Raw genomic sequence first — 27,287 nt, 5'->3', positions numbered from 1 at the left:
AACTCAACGTACTATATTATTACCCTTACAGCAGGGGTGTCCAAACTTGGGAACTTTAAGACTTGTGGACTTCAACTCCCAGAATTCCCCAGCCAGCATGGCTGGCTGGGGAATTCTGGGAGTTGAAGTCCACAAGTCTTAAAGTTCCCAAGTTTGGACACCCCTGCCTTACAGCACCTGCTTTAATACTAAACCCTGCAAAAAGATAGGCTGAAGCCGGGAAGTTCTCAACTTAACGACCACAATTGGGATTGACGCACTTATTAAATGAGTTGCGCCACATTTTACAACCTTTTTGCTGCCATTATTCAGCAACTCACATGACTGTTAAAGTGAATCATGCTCTTAAGCAAATCTTAGAAGACTTGGAATAACTTTGTCACTTTAAATAGACAGTAATCGGCATTCATTAAAATGAACTTTCGTTGCATACAGCTCTCAAAGGGTCACAACCTCCAATGCACACTACATAAACGTAACAAAAATACAAATAAATAAATAAACACAAAATTATGCATATAGCCACATGTATTTTATGACACAAAGAAGCAACACAGTCTAGTTCGGATGTATACATGTACATGGTGAGGAAAATGAATCTTGCAAGTTTGCCAGAAGGAGGGCTTAGGGAACAAAGCTGTTACAGAATCTGGAAGCCCTGCTAGAAATACTTCGAAACCTCCTCCCAGAGGGGAGCAACAGAAACAGATCGTGAAGTGGGTGTGTGAGGTCTCTAAGCTCTAAGCTCATAGCGTTTATAAGCAGTACCCTGAATAATGGGAGGCGAGCTTTCTATAATCTTCTCCACTGTCCTTACCACTCTCTGTATGGACTTTCTATCTGAGGCCACCAAGCCAAACAGTGATGCAGTTTGTTAAAACATTCTCAATCGTGCCTTCATAAAAAGTGGCCAGAACAGAAGGAGAAATATGTGCTCTCCTCATCCGATGCAGCAAATGTAGACGCTGGTTTGCATGCTTCCCAGATTTTGATTTTGGGACAGTTACAAATAGGGATCCCATGATCCTGGGCTGCTAGAATGATTGTAAATATAAGCTGGTAGCCAAGCAACTAAATGTTAATCATGTGACTGCAGGGACACTACAACAGTTTTAAGTGCGAGGAGTGGTAATAAGTCACATTTTTCAGCAGCATGGTAATTTTGAACAGCAGTTAAATGAATGGTTGTAAAATGAGGACCACGTGTACACTGAATCGTACACAGCTAGTATGTTATTAGCCAGAGCCAAGAATTAAACTCCTGCACTTTCTTCCTTCTAAATTACAACAGCATTGAGCTGTGAGCTTCCTACCACCTTCATACGAGCGCAAAGGTCACCCCCCATTCTGGCATGGTTCTCACAAAAGGAAGTGGTACTTACCAACCGGCTAATTTCTTCTTGCCTGTCAGGAGCAGATCGCGCTGTAGCTTTGATCATGGTAGACGTCTGATTGTCTGTCAGTTTTTTGATGCACCGCTGGCCAGCCACAATGTTACACACCTGGAAAAATAGGCGAGGAGGAGGCAGGTGTTCGTTTAAAGCAGGGGTGTCCAAACTTGGCAACTTTAAGACTTGTGGACTTCAACTCCCAGAATTCCCAGAGCTGGCTGGGGAATTCTGGGAGTTGAAGTCCACAAGTCTTAAAGTTGCCAAGTTTGGACACCCCTGCTTTAAAGCGACCACCTTTCCTTGAACTCAAAAGGGGATGAAAGCAACGATGATTTTGTGGTTTTGTGGGTAGCGTCCTGATTTTGCCAAACCCTGGCTTGAGCAAAAGAAAACTAGCTGGGAAAACGCATTATCAGAGTTTGCAGCCGCAATCACATCCAGAAAGCACACGCAGGTAACTGATTCAGCAGGACTCATTAACTTCTCTTTATGTATAATAGAACCCGTGAAGTAAATATACAACACCAAAAGCTGGTTCCTCCAATGTGGTAGAGAGTACAAGCAAGCACATGCAGAGTGTAGAATAGTTTCAGTGTTAGTTCAGAGCAGCAGATTAGTTTAGAGCTAAGCCAGGCCCACGCTTCAAACTGTTTCAGCTCACATTAGCTGACCTTGTTACTAAACCCTATTCCAGTTCATGGATATACACTGACACGCATCCAGTGGTGGGATTCAATTTTTTTTTAATACCAGTTCTATGGGCGTGGCTTGGTGGGCGTGGCAGGGGAAGGATACTGCAAAATCTCCATTCCCTCTCCACTCCTGGGGGAAGGATACTGCAAAATCTCCATTCCCTCCCCACTCCTGGGGGAAGGATACTGCAAAATCTCCATTCCCTCTCCACTCCTGGGGGAAGGATACTGCAAAATCTCCATTCCCTTCCCCACTCTAGGGATCCTGCAAAATCCCCATTTCCTACCTATCAGCTGGGACTCAGGAGGCAGAGAATGTCAGTTGGTCTTACCTGAACTGCATGTCTCGAAGATGGCGTGGGAGTAGTCACACATGGGTATTAACACAGCCCTTTTGCCCTGGAGGCTGAGGTAAATCTTTGAGGCCACACCTCCGTACCTCCTCTGACCTCCCAGATTAACCGATGGTCGTAGCAAAGAACCTGAAAGAGGAAGGGACAGGTAAAAGACACTAACACACCCTTCCTGCCTGGTCCCTGACTGACCGCTGATCTAACTCAGGCCCCTGGCGCGGGGCGCCCTAACGGGGGGGAAGTGACTACTCCCACGCCATCTTCGAGACATGCAGTTCAGGTAAGACCAACTGACAGTCTCCGAAGAGGGGCGTGGGAGGAGTCACACATGGGACATACCAAAGCTAGATGTCCTAGGGAGGGATTACTGGGCCTGAGCCCCACGAGAGTCTAGGACTCCCTGAAGGACCCTCCTTCCGAAGGCCGCCTCTGCGGAGGCATAAGTGTCTAGCCGGTAATGCCTGATGAAGGGCGAGGGGGAAGACCAAGCGGCAGCCCTGCATATCTCCTCAATGGGGGCCTGGGAGGCCCAGGCTGCTGAGGTGGCAGCACTTCTGGTAGAGTGCGCGGTGATACCCTCAGGAACCTGGAGGCCTCGTGCCTCGTAGGCCTTGGAGATGGCCAATCTGATCCACCTGCTGATGGAGGCTGGGGAAACCTTGGCTCCCCGGGTGGACGTCTGGAAGGAGACAAAGAGCGCCTCAGAACGCCTGAAGGAGGCCGTGCGCTTCAGGTAGATGCGCAAGGCTCTTCTGACATCCAGTCGATGCCAAGATTTCTCTCTATCCCTGACCGGCTGCGGACAGAAGTCCGGTAGAACTATTTCTAAGCCTCTGTGAAAGGGAGAGTTGACCTTGGGCATGAAAGCGGGGTCCAGTCTGAGGACGACTCGGTTGTCTAGGAATGAACAGAGATCCTTTCTGCTGGAAAGGGCGTTAAGCTCTGATACCCTCCTGGCCGAAGTGATGGCCACCAGAAAAACTACCTTGAGGGTCAGGAATTGGAGGGAGACCTCTCTCAGGGGCTCGAAGGGAGCCTCAGTTAGAGCCTGGAGGACCGTGGGGAGGTCCCAGGAAGGGAACCGATGGACCACAGGGGGCTTCAGATTCTTCGCCCCCTTGAGGAAACGCTTTAGGACAGGGTGCTGGGATAAAGGAGGGGCGTCCACCCCCCCCCCCCAGGACAGTGGAAAGGGCCGAGACCTGCCTCCTCAGAGTGCTAGGGGCCAAACCTTTCTCCAGACCTTCCTGCAAAAAGTCCAGCACCTGGGGCACGGAGGCCGCAGCTGGGACGATGTCCCTCGCTTGGCACCAGTCCGCGAAGGCGAGCCAGGAAGCATTATAAATGCGAGTCGTGGACTGTCTCCTGGACGCCTCGATGGTCCTAATGACCTGCGCTGAATATTGGCCCCCCCTTAATTGCTCCCGTTCAATCGCCAGACGTTCAGATGGAGCCACTTCGGATCCGGATGCTCCAGAGACCCCTGGAGCAGGGTTACCTCCCCCTGAGGGATCCTCCAATGGGGGGCTGAGGACAGATCCACCAGGTCTGCTAACCAGGGGTGGCGTGGCCAGAAGGGGGCTACTAGGACCATTTCTGCTCTCTCTGCCACTAACTTCCTCAGGACCCCGGGAATGAGGGGAAGGGGGGGAAAGGCGTAGAGGAGGCCGGGCGGCCAAGGGCAGCGCATCGCATCCGTGTCCATGGCGCCTCTGGCTGGGAACCTCGAGATGAAGACTGGCAGTTGGGCATTCGCTGGGGTTGCAAAGAGGTCCACTGTTGGACGGCCGAACCTCCTGCAGATCTGTTGGAAGACGGCGGGATGGAGTTGCCACTCTCCGTTGTCGATGGTCTCCCTGCTGAGCCAGTCTGCCTGTTGACTCTCTATCCCGGAGATGTGCTCGGCTCTGATCGATCGGACGTTCCTTTCTGCCCAGCTCCCCAGTCGGAGGGCCTCGTTGCGTAGAGCCTTGGAGTGGGTACCTCCCTGCTTGTTCACGTGCGCCTTGGCTGCCACGTTGTCGGTCAGGATCAGGATGTGGTGGTCGGTCACTGCGGTCTTGAAGTGGCGAAGCGCCAGGTGAATGGCTCTGAGTTCCAGCCAGTTGATGTTGTTTTGTAGGTCTGATGTCGTCCATCGGCCCTGGGCTATCTGAGATTCCAGGTGCGCTCCCCAGCCGAACAGGCTTGCGTCTGTCGTGAGGACCATCCTCGAAGGTTCCCTGAAGAGGGACCCCCTGTCCAGAGCTGGAGTCGTCCACCAACGGAGAGAGAGGCGCACCTGGGGGGTCACGAGTACCTTGAAGGTGGCGTCGCTCGTCCCGGCTCTCTGGTGTGGGAGCAGGAACCACTGGAGCTCTCTGGCGTGGAGGCGAGCCCAGGGCACGATCCCTATGCAGGAGATGAATTTCCCGAGAAGCCTGGAAAGCAGAACTACAGGGACAGAGCGTGATTTGCGGATCACCTGCACCAGCTGAACAATGCTGTCCCTACGCTCCTGGGAGAGGGAGACTTCTCCCGACACCGAATCTATGATGGCCCCTAGGTGTTGGAGCCTGGTAGAAGGAGCCAGTTGGCTCTTCTCTAGATTGATTGAGAACCCCAGGGACCTTAGGGTATCGATGGTGAGACCTAGGTCTCTCTCGGCTCTGGCTGGGGACCTGGCTAGGATGAGGATATCGTCCAGATAGCAATGGAGCCGAACCGGGAGGGAACGAAGGTGACCCGCCGCCGCAGCCAGTACCTTGGTAAAGGTTCTGGGGGCTGAGGCCAGCCCAAAGGGAAGGGCCCTGTACTGAAAGTGGTTGCCCTCATGGGAGAACCTCAGGAACCTACGATGTTCGGGGGCGATCCTAATGTGAAGGTAGGCCTCCGTGAGGTCGATGGAAGCCAGGAAGTCCCCTTGACGGATGCTCTCTAGGATGGATTTAAGTGAGGCCATCTTAAACCTACGGTAGACTACTCTGGAGTTGAGCAGCTTGAGGTCCAAGATGGCTATCCACCCCCCTGAACTCTTGGGAACCAGGAACAGGTTAGAATAAAATCCTAAACCCTTCTCCCCCTCCGGGACCCTCTCTACTGCCCTGATATCCAGTAGATGCTGGATGGCCTTGCCCAGGAGGGCCCGTTTGGCCGGATTTGAAGAGGAGGCGAAGGTTCGGAATCTATTCAGGGCCTGCGCGTGGAACTCCAGGTGGAGCCCGAGCCTAACGGTTTGGCGGACCCACTCATCCGAGGTAACGCGATCCCAGGCATCCGCAAATAGGGAGAGGCGACCGCCGATGGGATGATCCCGGGACGGATCACTTGAACCTGCGGAATGGACGGCCGCCCCCCCCTCGAAAGGGCCGCTTGCCCTGCTGCTGGCCCCTGAACCTGTCTCTGGGAAACTGCCTATCCCCCTGCCTGGGAAACCTGGACGCCGTGTACCTCTGATTCTGGAAGTCCGACTCTGGTGGGCGATAGGTTGCTCTCCTAGGATAGGGGGCCTGTCGGTGCTCTGAACGCCTGGTCGTGTGGGGAAGACCTTACGCTTATTCTTGTCTTCCACAAGAATGGGATCCAGCGAAGAACCGAACAGCTTGTCCCCGGTGTAGTCAGCTCCTGCCAGGTGCCACTTTGCGTGAGATTCTGCCTGCCAGTGGCGCAGCCACAGCAGGCGCCGGGATGCTACAGAGGACGATAAAGCTCTAGAAGCATACTTAACCACATCCAAGGTGGCGTCAGCTGAAAACTGGGTGGCTGCCAACACCTTTGAGATGTCCTGCAACAGGCGCACTTCTGAGGCCGGGGTCCTGTCTCTTAGTTGCTCCAACCATAGGACTGTGGACCTGTTAAAGAAAGAAGCGGACGCAGCCGCCCTAATAGCCCAGGTTATCGCCTGAAATGACTTACGCAACACCATCTCCGCTTTCTTGTCCTCTGCTTTGAGACAGTTAGCAATGTCTCCAGTCACTACTGCGGAGGACAAAGCCAAACCGGCAACTGGGGTGTCCACTGGTGGTACCTGCAGAGCTTGGGCGAAGGTAGCGTTAAGGTTATAAAATCTGCGTTCATTGCCCCCTGGTGTAGGGAAGGATCCTGGCTTAACCCACTGGGCTTTAAGCACCTCTAAAAACATTTCAGGAGTAGGGATCTCCTCCTTCTCTGCCGAGGGCCTATGGAAAGGTCCCTTTTTCCTCCCCCCACTAGTGCTGGGGGTGGAAGTCGCTGGAGCAGGCTCTGTAGGAGAGTCCAGGTCCGCAGTGGCTCTGGCCTTACGCAGTAAGGAACTAAAAAGGGAGGGAGGGAACAGCCCGGTAATATTGGGAGCCTCCGGGTTCTGGGCATCCTCATCCTCCGAAAATCCCACCTCTTTCAACTCTCCCTCCTCCAGTTCCGAGGTCTCGCTGGCGGTGGAAGGGGAGGGAGACCTGGATTCCCTGGGATCAGAAAACCTGGGGTTATCCTGATGGCCTCTGGTGGGATGTCGGGAAGACCGTTTTCTGGAACTCTGGGACTGGAGTTGCATCCCAGAGGTTATCCCCTGGACTATAGCCCTGGCTAAGACCTCCTGAAAGCTTGCAGGGAGCTCTGGGAGAACAGGGTGGAGATCTGGGGGTTGTAGCCCCACCCCTGGAGCAGGAGACTGGGGGGCCAGTCGGGTCCTAGCAGGGCTGGGTGCCCTGCGTCCAAAGGGGTCTCCCCGTGTCTCCGACGGTTGGGCCGGTGAGAGGGGGGGTGATATAGCGCTAGGCCCTCTGCTTGAGGCCCTAGGTGAGCCTGGGGATCCAGCCCTGGCCTCTTCCAGGGCAGGGAGTCTGCGAGGGGAGCGGGATCTGGAAGGAGAAGGGCTGATGGTGGCCCTGAAATTTCTCCTAGAAGCCCTGGTGGCCCTCATTTCCTTAGAGGAGGTCTCCTTCCTGGCAGCTCTGGAGTGGCCTTGCCTAGCGGAGGACCTTCCTCTGGTGACTGGGGGCCCTTTGGAAGTCCCCTCTCCCGGGTCTGAGTCCCCTGGGGATCTAGGCCTGGTCCCCCTGCTCCTCGTCTCCGCCATGTACTCACGAGTTCGTTGATCACCACCTCCTCCTTCTGCCGGCCTCCTTGCTGCTGTGCGCGTGCTTCTTCCCAGCTCCGCGCTCTTCTTAGCAGTTCCTGCCGCCGATCCGCGGCCCGAGCGCCGGCTCTCCACAGCGTTTTGGCCCTCCCCGGATCACCGGCAGAGTTTAGGCCTCTAGAAGCCTCTTCCGGCTTCGGTGGAGTCTTCTGAGCACTCTCGGCGTCTGTAGTAGGCTCGCCGGTCACGCGCTCTCCCACGTGCTCTTCCAAAATGGCGGCGATGCTAAGATGGCGGCCGCCGATCTGCGGCCCGGTTCTCTGCCGCTCGGGTGCGTTGGGAGCCGATCCTTCGGCTCCTGGCTCAAAAAAGGTCCCGCGAAGCTCTCCTGTGAGGCGCGCCGCCGCCTCAGTGGTCCTCGCGGCGCGGGGCTTCTCCCCCTCTTACGCGGCCGTCCGGCCGCCTGGGGGCTCGCGCTAGCAAGCGGAGAGGCTTTGGAGCTAGCTGCGATGAGCACTGGTGAGGAGGGGTGAAGAGGCAATCCGATGAAGAAAAATGAAGCTCTGTGAAAAAAAAACCTGAAGTCTTCGAAGAGAGGGAGAGTCAGGTAAAAACACTCCTTCTGGGCCGAAGGCTGAGGTTAATCTGGGAGGTCAGAGGAGGTACGGAGGTGTGGCCTCAAAGATTTACCTCAGCCTCCAGGGCAAAAGGGCTGTGTTAATACCCATGTGTGACTCCTCCCACGCCCCTCTTCGGAGACTAGATGAGGCGGGGCAAGTCAGAGGTGGCATTTACCGGTTCTCTGAACTACTCAAAACTTACACTACCGGTTCTCCAGAACTGGTCAGAACCTGCTGAATGCCACCTCTGCACGCATCGCATTAAGAGTTGATTTGCTTAGTTTTACTTCGCTGGATGTGCTACTGTTTCTCAAGCCCACACAGCAAACCCAGCTACAAATCAGGGTTTAAAACCACAAAGATTGGATTCACACAACATGCTGAGCCCAAACCCAACATGTCACATGAAGATGGCTATCCCGCTCCAGAAAGCATCTCTTTCCCACACAAGTACTTTGACGGTATCAGCAGCAGCAGCAACAAAAATATCAATAGAAGATTCTGATTTATTTACTCGCTTGTATTTTATATTACTTCAATATAGTTCAATAATTGACTTCAGTCAATTATTATTGTACTTTTATCTCCTATATTTCATATATTCTTATTGCTTGCTATATACCTTACATTACATTTCCAAATGGGCATATGTGTTTTTATATTCACATTTTAATATATATCACTCAGTGGTGGGTTTCATATTTTGTTACCACCGGTTTGCCACACACACACACACACTCGCTTCACAGGTGCATGCACCTCTTCTGCGCATGTGCCTGCCCTTCCTCACATGTTCTTTGCTTGCGCATGCGCCTTTCGCACATGGACCTGCTCTCAAAAATGTGCCTAAATAGGACAGCATATTGCCGGGGACAGGTGGGCTGGCCCACCCACTATTTCCGCTACCAGTTCAGGCGAACCGATCCGAACCGGCTGAATACCACCTCTGATATCACTGCTTAGTGACCATATTGCTGCTTAAAGTGATTTGATTTGATACTAATGGTGAGCAATTGTTAGAGACAGAAATCTTGCCAAACTAAAGCAATTACTTGCATCATTAAAGATAGACTTTGAGAACTTCTAAGGAGGAGCTGTCTTGACTCTCTCTTAATCAAACTATCTAAATTTTGCTGTCTCTTGTCTATGGAGATTCTCAGCCCTCCAGGTCATGGTTGTCCCAAAGGTGCTTTTTCAAGAGGCAACTGGAGTTTCTGTGGGTTTCCTTGGAGACGTTTCACTCCTCCTTCTTCAAAACTGAAGAAGTGTCAGCCTCTGCTTCGCTTACTTGCTATCGGCTGCCATAGAAACGGGGTGGGTGGGGGCATGGTATTTGGGATGGGAATAAATGGTACTGGAGGTGATATGGCAAAGGGAGTTTTCTTCTCACCATCTCCTGTGCATGCTGATGGTCAGTGTTTGGACCTGGTCAAGGCCAACCGTCCTGCATATCAACCTGATGCTGTCTGGAGATGCAATCCATATGACACCTTAGGGAGTTGCAGATTGGACACTGGGTTGGGGGTCGTTAGAGGGAGGGGGTTAGGTAATCGTTTGATATGTGTGTGTTTGCGCCTTTCTGACTCAGATCTTGCTTTACTGTTAGGGTGTAACCAACAAGTTGGGTAGACAATATATTGCACAAGGCATGTTATGTATCTTTAAGAGAGGAGCTCTGCTAATTAGTAGATTACAGCCTTTAAATTGCAGCTGATGTTGTTGCTCTCTCTCTCTCTCTCTTGATTGCTGTATGATAACTGCTGCCTAACTGTTACTACTGTTGCTACTACTTACTGTGTGTAAGTTATTTGCTACTTGTATCCAAGTTATCTTGGTAGTATTGGACTGCTTTTTCTGTGTATGACTTTTTGGCTGTGTTTATGGATTTTGCTATATTCTTCAAAAAGTAAAGATTTATTTTGTTACTTTACTATCCATTATTCAGTGTGGTTGCTTTATCTATCGCACGCTGCGTATACTTTACAGGGTTGCTCTGTTATAACCTCGACCTGGGGTTCATTGCTAGTGCTTAATCGCACCAGTACCTAACATTTACTTTCACTGCTATCGTTTCATAATCAGTAAAAGTACTTTTTAATTCCACAAACAATGGAGTTGGGAGTTTTCTTTCTTGGTTACTGAAGGAGGCCCGCCTGACAAGAAGCTTCTTGGATGAGAAGCGAAAGGTCTTCAAGGAAAAAACAAAGAAAGACCAGTTGCCTCTTGAAGAAGCCCCATTGGGGCTTTGCTGTCTCTTGGTCCTCTGGAATGCAGCCCCTCCCTCCTGGGAATCCAGACTGCATTCCATCCCATGAAGATGAAAGGGGTCAGAGCAAAGAACAGTGTATGACTGCACCAGTCTGTACGGGGGATGACCCTAAAGGCTCCTAGCCCAGAACTGCCACCAACCCAACCCCAGGCTTTTTACCTCCAGAGGCAGATAGGTGTGTTTTTGCTCTTGGCCGACTTGAAGACAGGGCAGGTGAGGGTACTTCAGCTGCAGGTTGTACTTCTGCTTGAAGTATTGTGCAACAGTGCATTCCACCGTTTGTCCGCTCTCCAGCTGCAAGGGAAACCTGTACAAAGAGAACAAGAGCGCCCTTAAGAGACCCAATTCCCACCAATGAAAAGAGGCTCAGCTTCACTCCTCTGAGGCCTCCAGAGAAGAGGTTCCCCAACCTTTCGGACCTCAGGGACCACTAAATTCATAATTTTAAATCCCTCGAACCACTAACATGATCTGCCTAACGATCAGCTGGTGGGCGTGGCTAGGTGCTCATGGAACTGGTTGGGCATGGGCAACTATGTTACTCACGTTGACGGGCACATCGCCGGCCTCTTCTTGCCTGCCCACCCAGGCTCCTTAGGGCCCCAACAGGAAGCAGTTGTTGGAGCTAAGCAGCCACCACGAGAAAAGAGTTGGCAAAACAGCTCAGTTCAAATTGGATCTGACCGAGAAGGAGGCTCAGCAGAAGCACCACACTGAGGACTACGAGCATAGGCTTTCCAAGCAGAGGGAAGACCTGTGGGAGTGCAAGGCCAGGTACCAGCACCTGGAGGCTCAGTGGGCTGGGATGGTCAGCCACTTCCAGGCCATGATGCAGTCCCACTGGAACAAGGCCCTCTGGCTCTTCGCCACCAGCAGCACTTCCCTCCAGCCTTCGCCCAAAGCCCAGCACCAAGAGGCTGAAGCAGACCCCAAGTCAGAATTTCTGCCCTCCTCCAACCCACACAAAAAGACCTCAAAGGGGGAGACTCTCTGCAGTGACAGAAACATTCATTGCACGTATCCATCCCAGGGGTCGTCGTTTGAGGAACCCTGATTTAGTGCAATGTAAAAAATGCAAATAATTTTTCTGCAGACCACCAAAATTTTCTTGCAGACCACCAGTGGTCCACGGACCACCAGTTGGTGACTGTTGTTCCAGAAAGACCCACCAGGACAGCGGCCCCCAACCTTTGGGGCACCAGGGAGCAATTCCATGAAGTGAGGCTTTTCTACAGACGGAAGGGGGCGTAGTTTCGCTTGCTGCCTGCATCCTGTGGATGGGGCTTTGCTTGTTTACACGGCCTTGTTGCTGGCATGCCACGGACTGGTGCCAGTCCATGGACTTGGGGACCCCTGCATGCATCCAAAGGACAAAACCTGTATGGTGTTATCACAACACAAACTCGCCTTTCAAAGCTGCACGCACGAGTGTAAAAGGCAGAGTTTGTGTTCGTGGTACAGGTAGTCCTCATTAAGCGACTGCCTCAGATAGCGACCCTTTGCAGTTATAACGGTGATAAAAAAGCAACATTGCCACCCACATCTGCATTTATGACCTTTGCAGGTCCGCAAAGCAAAAGAAAAGCTAAAAGAAGATTATAAGCACAATTGTGGCTTTATGTTCAGTTTGCTGAACAACTGACCTGCCGGTCCCAACTGTGGTCACTAAATGAGGACTACCTGCATATGTTTCTTCACTCAACTGCCTTACGTTTGGTGACTAGCTGGACGCCGAGTGACATTGCAGACACGGTACTTCCTCTTCATTTGTCCACAGTGAGTAACTTCCACTTTCAAACCTAGTGAAAGAGAAGATTAAGTTTACAAGGAATTGTAGCGTTGGTTTCATTCAAAGCTTCCTCCTTCCTCCATTCTGTTTTATTCTGTTTTAGTTTATAAGATTCTCCATTAAAATTACAATGCAGTAGCATTTAATGAACAGAAGTTGTAAGGTTTTGATTTCAACAATTACAAGTACTTATTCTATTCAGAGATTCATTCTTGCACGAAACCCTGAAATTACAAGATTTTCTTTTATTAGAATACTTCACAAAAGAATGACTCCTTAATCTTGTTTATATTGAACATGTTTTCCTCAATACATACATAATGGCAATTATTATTACATGCACTAAAACGGAATCAGACGTGATTTTGTTCACACTCTCTTCCTTCTCCTTCCACTACATAGCCCTCGACACGCAACTGCAATGGAGTTTGCCCATTACGGTTGTATGTTGTGATGGTCATAAATCCGGTCACTCACAGGATTAACCCAACTTTATGACTCCCCCTCAGGCGTCATTAAATGAATCCTGTGGTCAGTCAGGTTTTATACAAGTTCAACACCAAGCAGAAATCTCAGCTGGAATGCTATAAAAGGTAAAGGTTCCCTTCGCACATATGTGCTAGTCCAGTGATGGCGAACCTATGGCACGCGTGCCACAAGTGGCACGCGGAGCCATTTGTCAGACGAAAAGACCCCCCCCCGCCCCCCCGAAGGCTTCAGGGACCGCCCGGAGGCTTCCCTGAAGCCTTCGGAACGCTTAAAACCACCCTCCGAGCAAATCGGAAGTGACTTCCGGTTTGCTCGGAGGGTGGTTTTAAGCGTTCCGAAGGCTTCAGGGAAGCCTCTGGATGGCCCCTGAAGCCTCCAGAGGGCCTCTGGGAAGGCGGGGGAGGCTCTTTTCACCCTCCCCAGGCTCCTATAAGCCTCTGGAGCCTGGGGAGGGCGATAAAAGCATGTAAAAATGGGGGGGGCGCGTTGTGCGCGCATACGCACTGGGGGATCGCGCGTTGCATTATGGGTGCGGCACGCCCGCATACGACCCCCCCGCGCTCCCCCCACTTGTGGCACACGAGCCAAAAAAGGTTCGCCACCGCTGTGCTAGTCGTTCCCGAATCTAGGGGGCGGTGCTCATCTCTGTTTCTAAGCTGAAGAGCCAGCGGTCTCCAAAGACGTCTCCGTGGTCATGTGGCCGGCATGACTCAACGCTGAAGCTGCAGGGGACGCTGTTACCTTCCCACCAAAGGTGGTTCCTATTTTTCTACTTGCATTTTTTACATGCATTTGAACTGCTGGGTTGGCAGAAGCTGGGACAAGTAACAGGAGCTCACTCCGTTATGCAGCGCTAGGGATTCGAACCACCAAACTTCCGACCTTTCTGATCAACAAGCTCAGCAGCCACTGAGCCCTTAATGTTGTTTCCTGGCAATTGCCAGATAAATCTCTACCGTTTTCTCCATAATTCCCCCTGCCTTTCTGATTTACCTTTGATTTCCTTTGTGAACCTCACCCTCTGAGAGTCGGTCAGGGGCTTTGGCTGCTCGTCGATGTTCCGGATGTCCAGCACTTCACACATGAATTCAATCACCGGTTGGGCCTTGTAGAACGCCGTGGCAGACACTAAACCGAGAAAGGTGCACGTAAATCCCAACCGTAATTGTCTCTTGACACTAACCAGTCTACAGCTACTTTTGCAGGGTATTTTATAATTCTTATCTGAACACTTTATATAAGAATTAAGCTCCTCAATTCTCTTGCTACACCTTTTCAAATTCTTAATACCAACAAGACAGTTCCAATGAAAAGCTCTTCCTCCAGGCACTTAATATTTATAATTATTTCTTTTAATAACAGATGCATAATTTATTCTTCTGTAATGTTAATGGCTATAAAAACCAAAGCCTATTCTCTAACTTCTAGAAGAGTTAATCAACCATATCTTCTAGAATTCATCTTTTTTTTAACTACAAGTTCTACAAAAGTCTCTCTCTTTTTTTTTTCAAAAATAAGAGGTGACATTTGAGTCTCTTTAAGAAGTCCAAATTTTGCGTTGCTGCCATGGGATTGTATCACATACACAAACACACACAACTTGGTTAGCAGATCAAAATCAAGAACTTTACCCCTGAATCACTCTAAAATACCTATGAAAAGAATTATGGAGCCTTCCAAAGAACATAAAATATTACTGAAGTTGTTTAATTAAATGTTTTTCCCCTCTCTGGTCTTTCCAGAAATTCCTCCCAAAGATTTTTCAACGCGACTTTTCACAAGCTGTCAAACAACTTGGCATTGAGATTATCAAAATAAAACATCGCAATACAACCTGAAATATGAGGGGAAAGGAGCAGTGGAGCATCCTCTCGTCCAGCGTTACCCAGATGTGTTGGATTTCGCTCATTGGGAATGATGGAAATGGACAGCTGCCTAACAATCATGCTCAACCTCAGCAGCATTAAGATGTGTGGACTTCAACTCCTAGAATTCCCTAGAATTCCCCAGGATGGAGTTCACACGTTAAAATTCTGGAGTTTGAATAATACATCTGGCCCATATTAGACGCAGGATGGCAGTACAGAACGCTGGGCTTTGCATAGACTCTTACTGAGAGATATAAGTAGCCCTCAACTTACAATAGTCTGTTTAGCGACTGTTCATAGTTACAACAGCACTGGAAATAATGAACTTATGACCATTTTTCACACTTATGACCATTGCAGCATTGCCAGGGCCACGTGATTTACATTCAGATGCTTGACAACTGACTCATATTTATGACGGTCACAGTGTCCCGGGGTCATACGGTCCTCTTTTGTGGCCTTCTGACAAGCAAAGTCAATGGGGAAACCAGATTCACTTTGCGACTGTGTTCCTAATTTAACACCCACAGTGATTCGCTTAACAAACGCGGCAAGAAAGTTGTAAAATGGGGCGGAGGTCATTCAACAGATTTCTCACTTAGCAACGTAAATTTTGGGCTCGACTGTGGTCAAACGTTGAGGACTGCCTGTAGGTATGACTTCGAACTGAGAGATGTAAGCATTATTACCATCTATGTTGAGCATCATCTTCCACATGGCAGGCCTGACAGACTGATGGAAGCCAAACCAGACCTCCCGACCTCCTCCCAGTGGGTGATAGTATCCCTCAGGGGGAGAGAAGAAGGAGCGCCCCACTGGAGTGTACCTGGGAAGAGAAACAAGGAGCTATATTACATGCTCATGAAAACTAACAACAACTTCAGCTGATTTCAGCTGAGGCTCAACAATCAATATTTTTCTCATTTTCTTATCTTCTTCTAAGAAGATGCAAATGCCCAGATCCTGTCTCCATATCTAGAAATTATTGAAACATTTAGATAATACTGGTGGTTTTATCTCATTTCAGTGAAATGTATACATGAGAATGTTGTGGCTAGCCAGTGGAGTTGGCAGCAGATTCAGACAGGGAGGAGGTTGGGGAGGAAGATGGGACAGTTCTGGAGTCTGGGGAAGGCTCGGATGAGGGCTCTGTGTCGGAGGCAGAGAGGGGGCCAGAGCTGTATGCCAGTTATCAGCTGCCTTCAGAGTCAGACATCAGTCAGGCAGACAAACAGCTGGAGCCTATTCCCAGTGTGCGCATGTGCAGAGTGGCCAGATAAAGGGAACAGTTAAAGAACAGGGGTCAACTTGGGAGTAAGGCCAGATGATGAACGGCCCCTCCCAGAGGAAATAAAAGAGGAGCGAAAGGGGAGTGGAGTTTGCAGGAGACAATTAGTTCACTTAATTCATTAGTGACTCTCCTAGACTCCTTGCCAAGTTTTGCAGATATCGGCCTGGCAGCTCTCCAAGCCAGCTAAGGTCTGTGACTGTAAATCCTCCCTTGAAAGACTTTGCTGGATGTGAAGGAGCAGAATTCACAGTCAATTAAGAAAAGGGTTTTTTGTCGGGACCAGGAGTTTGCTTCATGCTCTTGGGAAGCCTTGGTCAGAACAGAGAACTCTTGACGTTCCGGTTCCGGCGGCGGCGGCGACGGGCAGCTCTTTGCCCGCTCCGGCTCCCCGGTGGGCTTCCCCACTCCTTGGGGGGCACAGGACACCCCGCAGAGGGGTCCTGCCGGAGGGGCGGCATCGCGGAGGACTCCTGCAGCGGCGGCAGCCGGCGGGGGCTCTCTCGCGCGCCCAAGGCACCGGGGAGCAAGCTCGGAGGGCGCTTCGCGTTTCTATGCCTCGCGCCTCGCTACAAGCCGACTGGAGAATGCTACAATTGAAGGAAGCAGCTGCGGTGCAGTGAGGTTGCTTCTCTCTTCATCCCCCACCTTGCATGAAGATTTACTCAGCTTTTAGAACTTTAAAATAACTTTTGGAGCTTTTTGGAGGTGCGGCTGGAGGGAGGGGGGTTTCCCCCCCCCTTGGACAAGCGGTGAGAAACAATTTCGCTCTCAGCCCCCGGGGAAGGAGGAGGGGGGAGAGCCGACGAATGAAGCCTCACTTAGGCTGAGATGATTTTCTTTTCAATTTAATCTTATATACTACAATGATTTGAGGACTTTTGGAACTTTTTAAAAACTTTGTTACGCCTCTGTGCCCAAAACTGGCAGGGCAAGATGGCACACTTCCGTTGTCTTTATGAACTCTGAAATCTGACTCCACCTTTAAAATTCAGGCTTCCGGTCTTTGTCCCCGTGTCTCCCAGAGGAATCTCTTGTGGATTGGTATTTTTTCAACCTTCTAGGGGAAATTTTCTATTGCCAGACTTATTGGAGAGACTCTCTTCTGCCTGGTTCTTCTGCTCCCGGACTCACCTGGCTACCCTTCTTTTCTAACTGCTCACCTCATATTTGGACTGAACTTTTAATGTTATAAAGGATGGCACCTAAAAGAGCCCCTCCTGGAAAACCTGGCTTTGCCACTTCTGCTCCAACATCCGCAACATCCAGTCCAGCTACACAGTCAAAGATAACAGAACTGTTGCAACATAAGACTATAGAGATGGATTTTCAACAAATGCTTCAACAAATTCTACAGGGCCAGGAGGAAATCAAGAAACAGCTAAGGGAAATGAAAGATGAAATTAAAGAAAATCAAGCCCAAATATATAAGAACTCACAAAGACTGAATTTAGTGGAAGGGGGGGTGGAGGAGGTGAGGGGGGGGGGGTGGAAGCTGTGCAGAAAGGGAACAAAGATCTTGACACCCAACAGATGAAATTAGAATTTGAGAGAATGTCCTATTATCTTAGATTTCAAAATGTTATAGAAGAAGATGGGGAAAATATAAGGGACATCATGACAAACATTCTGGCTGACTACACACACAAAGAAAAACAACAGATGGGGTGGGATATAGACCTGGTTTATAGAGTGAACTCAGTTTATGCTAGAACACACAATGTACCCAGGGAGGTTCACATTAAATTCCTTAGAAAAAGCACAAGAGATGAAATTCTGGGTGTACAAAGGGGGCAAGCATTGACATATCATGATATGGAGATAACCATTCTGAAGCAGATCCCTAAGAAGATTAGAGAAAAAAGAAAAAATTATTCGCAATTAGCGAATAAATTATACCAGAAAGGGGTGTGGTTTAGATGGTTGATGCCTGAAGGTATGCTGATATTTTGGGAGGAGACAAGAATTAGAATTAATTCACCCATAGAGGCACAGGCCTTTATGGAAAAAAATAAAATACTCCTAGAGAAACCACCAGACACCATAACGGACACGCAGGACACGGGAGGGGCCAGAGCTCTGCCAGTGGAGGGAGATGGGGCAATAGCAAGAAAACTCAGATCACAAAAATAAACAAGAAAATCATATTATTATAAACTGACCGAAAGTGAAAATGGAATTATACTTGGATTTTATACTGAAATGTTTAATTTGACTGAATTTAATAATAGAACTAATATGCTGATTGTAATCAATTATATATTAATGCATTATATATAAATGTATACTAAGGGTATGGAGGGAGGGGGGCCTCACACACTTTGCAACTGCCAAAATTTGTATACCTGTCCATTTACCCTTTTCCCTATAAATCTTGAAAAACCAATAAAATTTTATTATAAAAAAAAAAAAAAAGAACAGAGAACTCTTATTTTGATGTTTCACCCCCTAAAAATTCTGGGAGACGATCTTCTGAAGAGATTCTGGATCTTTATTCATGGTGTGTTTCCCCCCCCCTCCTCCCAACTTAAAATACAAGAGACGGCATGTTAGGTCAACGGATTCCTGAATGGAAGTGAGTAATGGTAGCAAACACATCTCAAGCTAGTTATCGTCACCTTCTTGGTATTTGTGTTTCAAAAACAGGAAAAAAAACCAGATGTTACCTCATGGAAGCAAGATGCCTCATGGCGACATCAAGGGCCTGGACGGATTCCAAAGGGACGGGGATTTGCCCACTCACTAGAGCTTCATGTAGCAGCCGCCAACTCACAACAGCCATCCATTTAATGGAGACCTTAAATATTCGGTCTTTGCCTTCCCCTGGAATTGTCACCTCAAAATCAACCTGCAAAAAAGACCAAGGAAACAAGACGAACCTTTGAATTTTGCTTTCCTTCCCTAAATCCAAAAATGTCAACTTTGCTGTCGCCTGCTTTGCGTATTCCGGGAACAATCCAATTTTAAATCTAGAACTCTCTTGGAAAAAAATCCCAAACCTGTGATTTGTTCTGAATCACAGTCATGTATGCAAACAAGAAACAGCAAGGATGCACGCATGCTATTTACGTACAATCGTAATGGAGGCTGCCCATCACGGTCAGAACTCGTAATGGTCATAAAATGCGTCAGTCATGTGGGCAACCCTGTTAAGTAATTAAGCTCCCCGTTAGAAGAGCGAGCATGCAGAGAAGCGTAATGAGAGTGATATGGAATAACACGCACAAACCAGCATACAGAGACACTGAATAGTATAAAAATATAGTAGTTTATTATGTAGAAATATAGAAGTATTCAGAGTCCGGTCAACAGTCCAAGTCATACACGGTTCAGTCAGTCAGTTATCAATATTCTCAGTTTAACCCACAAAGTAGCTAACAGTAGCAAGACTCAGTAACTCACAAGCAGTATCAAACAGTATCCACGATCAGCATCTAACAAAACAGAGAGAGCTAACAGCCATCTGGCTCCCTCTTATAGCTGCTTGAGGTAACAAGCCAATTACATCTCTCTAACATTTAAAGTAACAGTAAAGTAATCATAGCTTATATACATTGCCAAGCCAAGCCTAGGGTTACATCCCTAAATAACCCAATTTGACAAACTTTTTTTAAGAGAACCATTGGAAGTTAACTGCCAGTTTTCAGCAAAATTGTCCTAAAACGTGGTCATGTGACCACTGGACACTGCAAACTGATGTAAGTGCAATTAGTTGTAACCCAAGGACTATCTGGGGTTATTTGTTAGATTCCCATCTTTCCTCCTTTGATTTTTTCCCCCCACATAAACATCCTGTGAAGTAAATTGGTCTGAGAGTTGAGTTTCCATGGCTGGGTGGATCAATCTCTTCCTAGTTTAACATCTTAACTATGATATCATCCTGGCTGGGACTTCGCGTGTGCAAATATTTCTTGCTTTCAAAAAAAGAACACTACGTTTTTTTCAAAATTTTAGGGCGTGTCGAATTTTTCAATTCAATTTCCAAACATTAGGGGTGCACAAAAGTTGTGAGATGCCTTGGTGGGGGATTGTAAAGATATTTTTGGTTTCTTTAATATAGTTTAGATGTGCTGGGTAAGTAACTACATGCATATCACAACATTTTTCCCCTTTAAATATCTTTTAAAAATAGCTTCCAACGATCGCCCGGCTCACAAATGAGCCGCACGATCGTGGGAAACTATTTTTTAAAGATTTTAAAAGCATTTTTCAGGTGAACCGGCAAGGAAAAATGCTTTAAAAATCTAAAAAATCAAATCTAAAAAAAAATAGCTGTGAGCTGCACGATCCTCGGAAGCTTTTTTTAAACTACCGGTTCTCGAAACAAAGGGCAGTTGTCCCTACCGGTTTGGCCAAACTGGGTTGAACTGGGAGGATTTCACCCCTGGATAGAAGCAGGCCGTTCCAAACTTACAGAAGTGTTCCAACCACATCAGAAGAACATTGAGCTCAGAGTAGATCCAGTTATGTTCAGAACCTCTCATACTGTTCAGACAACCTGGTCTGAATCTAAAAGGTTTTGTACTTGTGGTTGAACTTCTTACCCTTTCGTTTCCAATAGGCAGAGCTGTGACGGTGTAGATGTTCTTCTTTCCATCGTACACCGGTTTCCGGTCTCCGAAGATCTGAGGTTTGAAGTGTTGTACCATATATTCCACAACCTCCCTGCAAAAATAAAAAAAAGCAACAGACAGACATCGGACGGGGAGAGGAGGAAAGAAAAAGGAGAAGCTAGAAAGACAGGCTTAAAATATAATTCCGCTAGGAAGCGAAAATGATTAGAAATTCAGAGGAAAAAAACCCCACTATTTCTCAAGTCACCGGTTAAAGGTAAAGGTTTCCCTCACACATATGTGCTAGTCGTTCCCTACTCTAGGGGGCGATGCTCATCTCTGTTTCGAAGCCGAAGAGCCAGCGCTGTCTGAAGACGTCTCCATAGTCACGTGGCCAGCATGACTAAATGCCAAAGGTGCATGGAATGCTTTTACCTTCCCACCAAAGGTGGTTCCTATTTTTCTACTTGCATTTTTACATGCTTTCGAACTGCTAGGTTGGCAGAAGCTGGGACAAGTAACGGGAACTCACTCCATTACGCGGCGCTAGGGATTCGAACCGCTGAACTGCCGACCTTTCAGATCGACACAGTCAGCATCTTAGCCACTGACCCACCATGTCCCCTAAGTCACTGGTTGCAGGGGAGAAATTGAGAGCTTTGATCTAAAGCAGGCTTAAGACAATTGCCTGTTGTGCATGAACCTGGCTGGGTCAAACACAACATCTTACAACCATAATTTGGGGTTCAATTACAGTCCTAAGTCAAGGACTCCCTGTGGATTCCTGCACTGAGAAGAGACCTGGGAGTAGAATAGAATAACAGAGTTGGAAGGGACCTTGGAGGCCTTCTAGTCCAACCCCCTGCCTAGGCAGGAAACCCTATACTGTTTCAGACAAATGGCTATCCAACATCTTCTTAAAGACTTCCAGTGTTGGGGCATTCACAACCTCTGGAGGCAAGCTGTTCCACTGATTAATTGTTCTAACTGTCAGGAAATTTCTCCTTTATTCTAAGTTGCTTCTCTCCTTGATTAGTTTCCACCCATTGCTTCTGGTCCTGCCTTCAGGTGCTTTGAAGAATAGCTTGACTTTCTCTTTGTGGCAACCCTCGAGATATTGGAAGACTGCTATCATGTCACCCCTGGTCCTTCTTTTCATTAAACTAGACATACCCAATTCCTGCAACCGTTCTTCATGTTTTAGTCTCCAGTCCACTAATCATCTTTGTTGCTCTTCTCTGCACTCTTTCTAGAGTCTCCACATCTTTTTTACAACGTGGCGACCAAAACTGAATGCAGTATTCCAAGTGTGGCCTTACCAAGGCCTTATAAAGTGGTATTAACACTTTATGTGATCTTGATTCAAGGACCTCTGTGATCCTTCCAAATCAAGGACTTCAGAAAGCTGTGAGAAGCTTCCTATTTTCACATAAGCTCTCTCAGAACTCTGACCCTCTCAAGTTGAAGACTACAGGAAGAAGATATTTAAATGGCAGCCCAGCTGTCTATGAGCAGCTATTTTAAAAGCCTGGGACCACAGCCAGATCCACCCAGCTGCTGTAAACTGAACGGAGATGGAAGATCAAGGCGCTGTTTTCTCCTGAGCTACCAAGGCATGACCGGAGATGATGAGGGAGGAGAAGGGACATAAAACACTCTGCTTCGCAGGAAAGGGGGCATTGAAAAAATGTCATCTTACTCCCAGCCAACCTAAGCAAGAACAGCCGTTCCAGTCGTAGCAAAGTTGAACAGGGCCAAGCAAGCAGGTAAACTGAAAACAGCTCAGCCAAGAAGTGAGCCCCCTCAAAACTTAGTAACAGGCAGGAAAAGGTGTCTCGGCATGTCTTTTTCTCTTCCTGCTTACTCCCAGCCCATAGGTAATTCCTCTAGAGCAGGGGTCTCCAACCTTGGCAACTTTAAGACTTGAGGACTTCAACTCCCAGAATTCCTCAGCCAGCAAAGCAACTCCTCTAGAGCAGGGGTCTCCAACCCTGGAAACTTTAAGACTTGTGGACTTCAACTCCCAGAATTCCTCAGCCAGCAAAGCAATTCCTCTAGAGCAGGGGTCTCCAACCCTGGAAACTTTAAGACTTGTGGACCTCAACTCCCAGAATTCCTCAGCCAGCAAAGCAATTCCTTTAGAGCAGGGGTCTCCAACCCTGGAAACTTTAAGACTTGTGGACTTCAACTCCCAGACTTCCTCAGCCAGCAAAGCTGGGAGTTGAAGTCCTCAAGTCTTAAAGTTGTCAAGGTTGGAGACCTTTGGACTAGAGCAGGAAGGAGTGTCCAAGCTTGGCAACCTTAAAATCTGTGTCCTAAAGATGTTTTTGTTTTTCAAAAGACAACTGGACTTCCTTGGTTGGGGTTTCTTTCTTTTTTTTTTTCTTGATGAAATTTCGCTTCTCATCCAAGAGGTTTCTTCAGTTCTTCATGCAAAACCAGCAAGTCCAGTTGCCTTTTGAAAAAAGCAGCTTCGGAACAACCTTGACCCGGACGAGAATCTCCCTAGACATTTAAGAGCTATGGACTTCAACTCCTGGAATTCCCCTAGCCCAGGGGTGTCCAAACTTGGGAACTTTAAGACTTGTGGACTTCAACTCCCAGAATTCCCCAGCCAGCTGGCTGGGGAATTCTGGGAGTTGAAGTCCACAAGTCTTAAAGTTCCCAAGTTTGGACACCCCTGCCCTAGCCAGAATTTTTGGAATTGAACTCCACAAGTCTTAACGTTGCCTAGGGTGAACAACCCTACTCTTAGGACATGAGGAACATGTTCACCTGAGAGGGTTTTTTTTGGGGGGGTGTTGTGAGGGCTGGAGGGGAGAAATGGCTAAATGCTAAATACTTGCCTTACCTGTTGACTCTGCGTGGACACTTATCCGGCTTGATGTCAACTTCATAGTGATAGACATCGATTTTGGGAATGTCCACCTCAAAGTAATTGGCCAAGAGCTTAATGGGCTTCCCAACAGTTCCTATCCCAGGCCGACGAGGAGCTTGAAATACCTGCTGGAGGGGTGGCAGGTAAGTGCCTGCAGCAACTGCTAAAGAAACAAAAATTGGAAGTGGAGGAGAGAGAGAAAGAGAGAGAGAGATGGATGTGAGAACCCAACAGCTGAAAAACATTTTAGAGCATCTAGACCACGGGTGTCCAGCATTGGCAACTTTAAGACTTGTGGACTTCAATTCCCAGAATTCTCCAACCAATACAATACAGAAAAGGTGTCCCTAATCACTTTCCCCAAGATCACCACAGATGGGGACTGCAGCCAAGAAATTAAAAGATGCTTGCTCCAGGGGAGGAAAGCTATTGCAAATCTAGACAGCATACTAAAAAAACAGAGACATCACCCTGCCAACAAAAGTGCCTATAGTCAAGGCTATGGTTTTCCCAGTTGCAATGGATGGCTATGAAGGTTGGACCATAAGGAAGGCTGAGTGCCAAAGAATGGAGGCCTTTGAACTATGGTGCTGGAGAAGACTCCAGCGAGTCCCTTGGACTGCAAGGCCATCCAACCGGTCAGTCCTAGAGGAGATCAACCCTGACTGCTCTTTAGAAGGCCAGATCCTGAAGAGGAAACTCAAATACTTTGGCCACCTAATGAGAAGGAAGGACTCCCTGGAAAAGAGAAGGATTGAGGGCAAAAGAAGAAGGGGACGGCAGAGAATGAGGTGGCTGGATGGAGTCACCGAAGCAGTAGGTGTGAGCTTAAATGGACTTCGGGGATGGTAGAGGACAGGAAGGCCTGGAGAATGTGTTCCATGGGGTCACGATGGGTTGGACACAACTTTGCAACTAACAACAGCAACAATAATCACTTTCTACCGAGCCATGGTAGCACAGTGGTTACAATGCAGTATTGCAGACTAACTCTGCCCACAGCCAGGAATTCAACCCCGACCAACTCAAGGTTGACTCAGCCTTCTATTCTTCCCATGGTTGATAAAATGAGGACCCAGGTTGTTGAGGGGCACCATTCCGATATTTGTCAACTGTTCAGAGAATGCTGCAAAGCATGGCCAATAAATCATTCTATCCTATTCTATTCTATATAACTCTGTGCTATTGCTATGTGTACATCAGATCTTCTGCCTACCCCTATAGGTATATACTACCTATAGAAAATAGAATAACAGATGGAAAATAAAATGATAAATGTGGTTTATTTCTGAAGGGGCAAATAATGATATTGTTTATGTGTTAAGAAAAAATAAGTTTAAGATGGAAAATATGGGGAAAAAATAATATGGCTAAAATTGGAAATGGAAATATGATGTAAAATGAATTATGTATATGAGACAATGCTAAAGGGGAAAACCCGGGCAACACTTTGTTTACAAAAAAATCTAAAATTTGTAACAAAAAATAAAAAAAAACCTTTGTTTGAAAAAAAAAAGAAATGCCATCCCATGTTGATTCCCCTACAAAGCATTTCTGGAGAAAACTACAGTACATAACTCCCTTTCTCTTCCTGATCCATGTCTTTTCTTTGCCATGACATTGGGGGGGGGGGGGATCAAGCTTGTAAGACAAGCAGTATTAGCTTTTTCCCCCAAAAAACTGATGTAATTAGTTTATAATTGAGTGCATTGCATGACTCTGAAAATTGGATTAGTTGTAAGTTACCCATGGATAAGACAGAAGTGAAAAGAAACTCCACCTGCATTGCAAACGTTGCTTTGCATACAAAAGGTTTAGCTTCAATCCTCGTTAGCAATGGGGAAGAAGACTCTACAGATAGTCCTTGACTTACAACCATTCATTTAGTTCAAAGTTACAACAGCACTGACTAAAGTGACTTACAACCAGTCAGCCTGCTTACAAGCAACACAGCCTAGTCACACACTCAAAATTTGGGTGGCCATTGGTAGGTATTCACAACGGTTGCAGCATCCCAGAATTATGTGACTGTCATTGCAACCTTCTCGGCTGATTTCCAGCAAGCAAAGTCAATTGGGGGAGGAGCAGCCAGATTCGTTTAATGACCACATGATTCACTTAACAACCACAAAGGTTTGCTTGGCAACCCACGGTAAAAAGTTTGCAAAACTGGCTGTGACTCAATTAACAACTGCCTTGCTTAAAAACAAAAATTCTGGTCACAATTGTGTTCGTAAATGGAGGACTACCTGTCCTCTAAAACCATCAGTGTGAATGAAATGTAGACCAATCGTGCTTTCCAGATGTTGCTGAATGTTTCACCAATGTTGAGGGAGTAAAGGAGTTGTAAATCAACTATGTCTAAAGGGCTGCCCAACGTACATCATCTTGATTGGGAGCGTCTATTTAAGGCAAAGTAGTCCTCAACTTACGACTGCAAGTGAGCCCAACATTTATGTTGTTAAGTGAGAAATTTGTTAAGTGAATTTTGCCCCATTTTACGATTTTTTCTTAGCTCATTTGTTAAGTGAATCACTGCAGTTGTTAAATTAGTATAACACAGCTGTTAAGTGAATCTGGCTTCCCCCTTGACTTTGCTCGTCAGGTCGCAAAAGGGGACCACATGACTCCGGGCCACTGCAACCGTCATAAATATGAACCAGTTGTCTAGCATCCGAATGTAAGTCGTGTGACCATGGGGATGCTGCAACGGTTGTAAGTGTGAAAATTGGTCATAAGTCATTTTCTTCAGTGCTGTTGTAACTTTGAATGGTCACTAAATGAAGTGTTATAAGACAAGGACTACTATTTTTGTAATGTTTTCAATCTTTGCTGATCTCTAGTGTATTTTTTTAAAATGCATGTCAAAAAAGAAACCACAGCTGTCATGCTAAAGAAAGAAAGGAAAGTTTATTTCCTGCTACAGCTAATCCTCAAAAGAGTATGTTAATAATAACCCTACACCTTTCAACAACTGCCTATACACTCTCAGAAAAATGTTACTCAAGGTAACAAATTTAGTAGCATGGCCTTTGCGGGGGGGGGGGGGAGTTGTAGGAAAAGAGCAGGCAAAGCTGGTGGGCAGAGTTAAACGAGTCATCAGCCTGGAGTCCTAACGTTCCCACAAACATTCCATTCACCCTTATCTGGCACCAATTTAGTACTGAACTTAATGTCAGGGTTCCAAATAGCCCCCAAAGTAAATCAGAGTCCAAGGCAAAGTATTGCTCAGAATTCCAATTTATTAAGAGAGACATGTTGGTACATCTGGGGGAAAATCCGAATCTGAAAGCTTCCCGGGTTTCCCCACCCAGTTGGAAGTTCAAGATCTTGCCCCCACACCCACAAGTCCATCACATGGTCCAATCTCCCACTGCCATGCTGGCAGTTTCCACCCATCCAGTTCCGGTCAGGTGCAGAGGTGCAGAGACAAAGGATGACCTTGACTTTCTAGAAAGAATTTTGTTATGGCTACATACCATCTAACTCCGTACAATCCCCCCTCCCATTTTCCCACAATATAAAATGCATAGCAGAATAATAGAAAGTACGGCAGGCCAAAGACCCAAAATAAAAGATGGCTGCAGGCCTGACTCTTTAGCCGACTAGATTTCTGTATAAAGGCTTCAGCAATAAGTCTTAGAAGCTGGAGGAAAAGTGGCAAATGGTGATTGCATGACTGCGGGGCTAATTCCAAGCACCCAAATCACAATTGCACAACAACATGGATGCCGGGATGTCTAAAACTCCAAAGACCAGTCATAACCATCATTCATTCCATGTCATCGTAACTTTGGACAGTTGCTCAATGGGTCGTCTTTAACTAAGGACTATCTGTACACCCGAGGAAATTGGGGGTGGGGGGTGGGGGAAATGCTGCCTATAAACCTTTTTTTAGATACTTACAAAAATACTTTAATTACTGATTTTACAACATTCATTTACTTGAGGAGATGCACGCATGTTTTATAAAAGGATCACAAAGTCAAACATTAATTTTGCCTTAATGTTCCTACACGTATTAATATATTCAGGCCAGTGGAGCAGTGATGGGCTCCGGGA

General features: G+C 47.5%; 1 protein-coding gene across 4 annotated transcripts in view; it reads right to left on the bottom strand.

Annotated features, from left to right (window-relative positions):
* LOC309396688 (protein argonaute-1) overlaps nt 1-27,287 on the bottom strand; it is a 94,387-nt gene that overhangs the window by 21,792 nt on the left and 45,308 nt on the right. The window contains exons 2-9 of one of the 4 annotated variants that reach the window (XM_081962022.1): nt 23,199-23,388; nt 20,339-20,459; nt 18,461-18,642; nt 15,196-15,332; nt 13,632-13,766; nt 12,072-12,159; nt 10,520-10,667; nt 1,383-1,502 (exon numbers count right to left, since the gene is read on the bottom strand). In XM_081962022.1, the coding sequence (XP_081818148.1) occupies nt 1,383-1,502; nt 10,520-10,667; nt 12,072-12,159; nt 13,632-13,766; nt 15,196-15,332; nt 18,461-18,642; nt 20,339-20,459; nt 23,199-23,388 (1,121 nt within the window). Of the gene's footprint in view, nt 1-1,382; nt 1,503-10,519; nt 10,668-12,071; nt 12,160-13,631; nt 13,767-15,195; nt 15,333-18,460; nt 18,643-19,196; nt 19,253-20,338; nt 20,460-23,189; nt 23,389-27,287 lie in introns of those variants that run through there. The other 3 variants (XM_081962023.1, XM_081962024.1, XM_081962025.1) reach the window with 3 other exon arrangements.

Source organism: Natrix helvetica (assembly GCF_964273705.1).
Source record: "Natrix helvetica genome assembly, chromosome: 9".
Lineage (NCBI taxonomy): Eukaryota > Metazoa > Chordata > Lepidosauria > Squamata > Natricidae > Natrix > Natrix helvetica.
The sequence above is the reverse complement of the archived record's forward strand: the minus strand, read 5'-3'. Positions and strand labels throughout refer to the sequence as shown.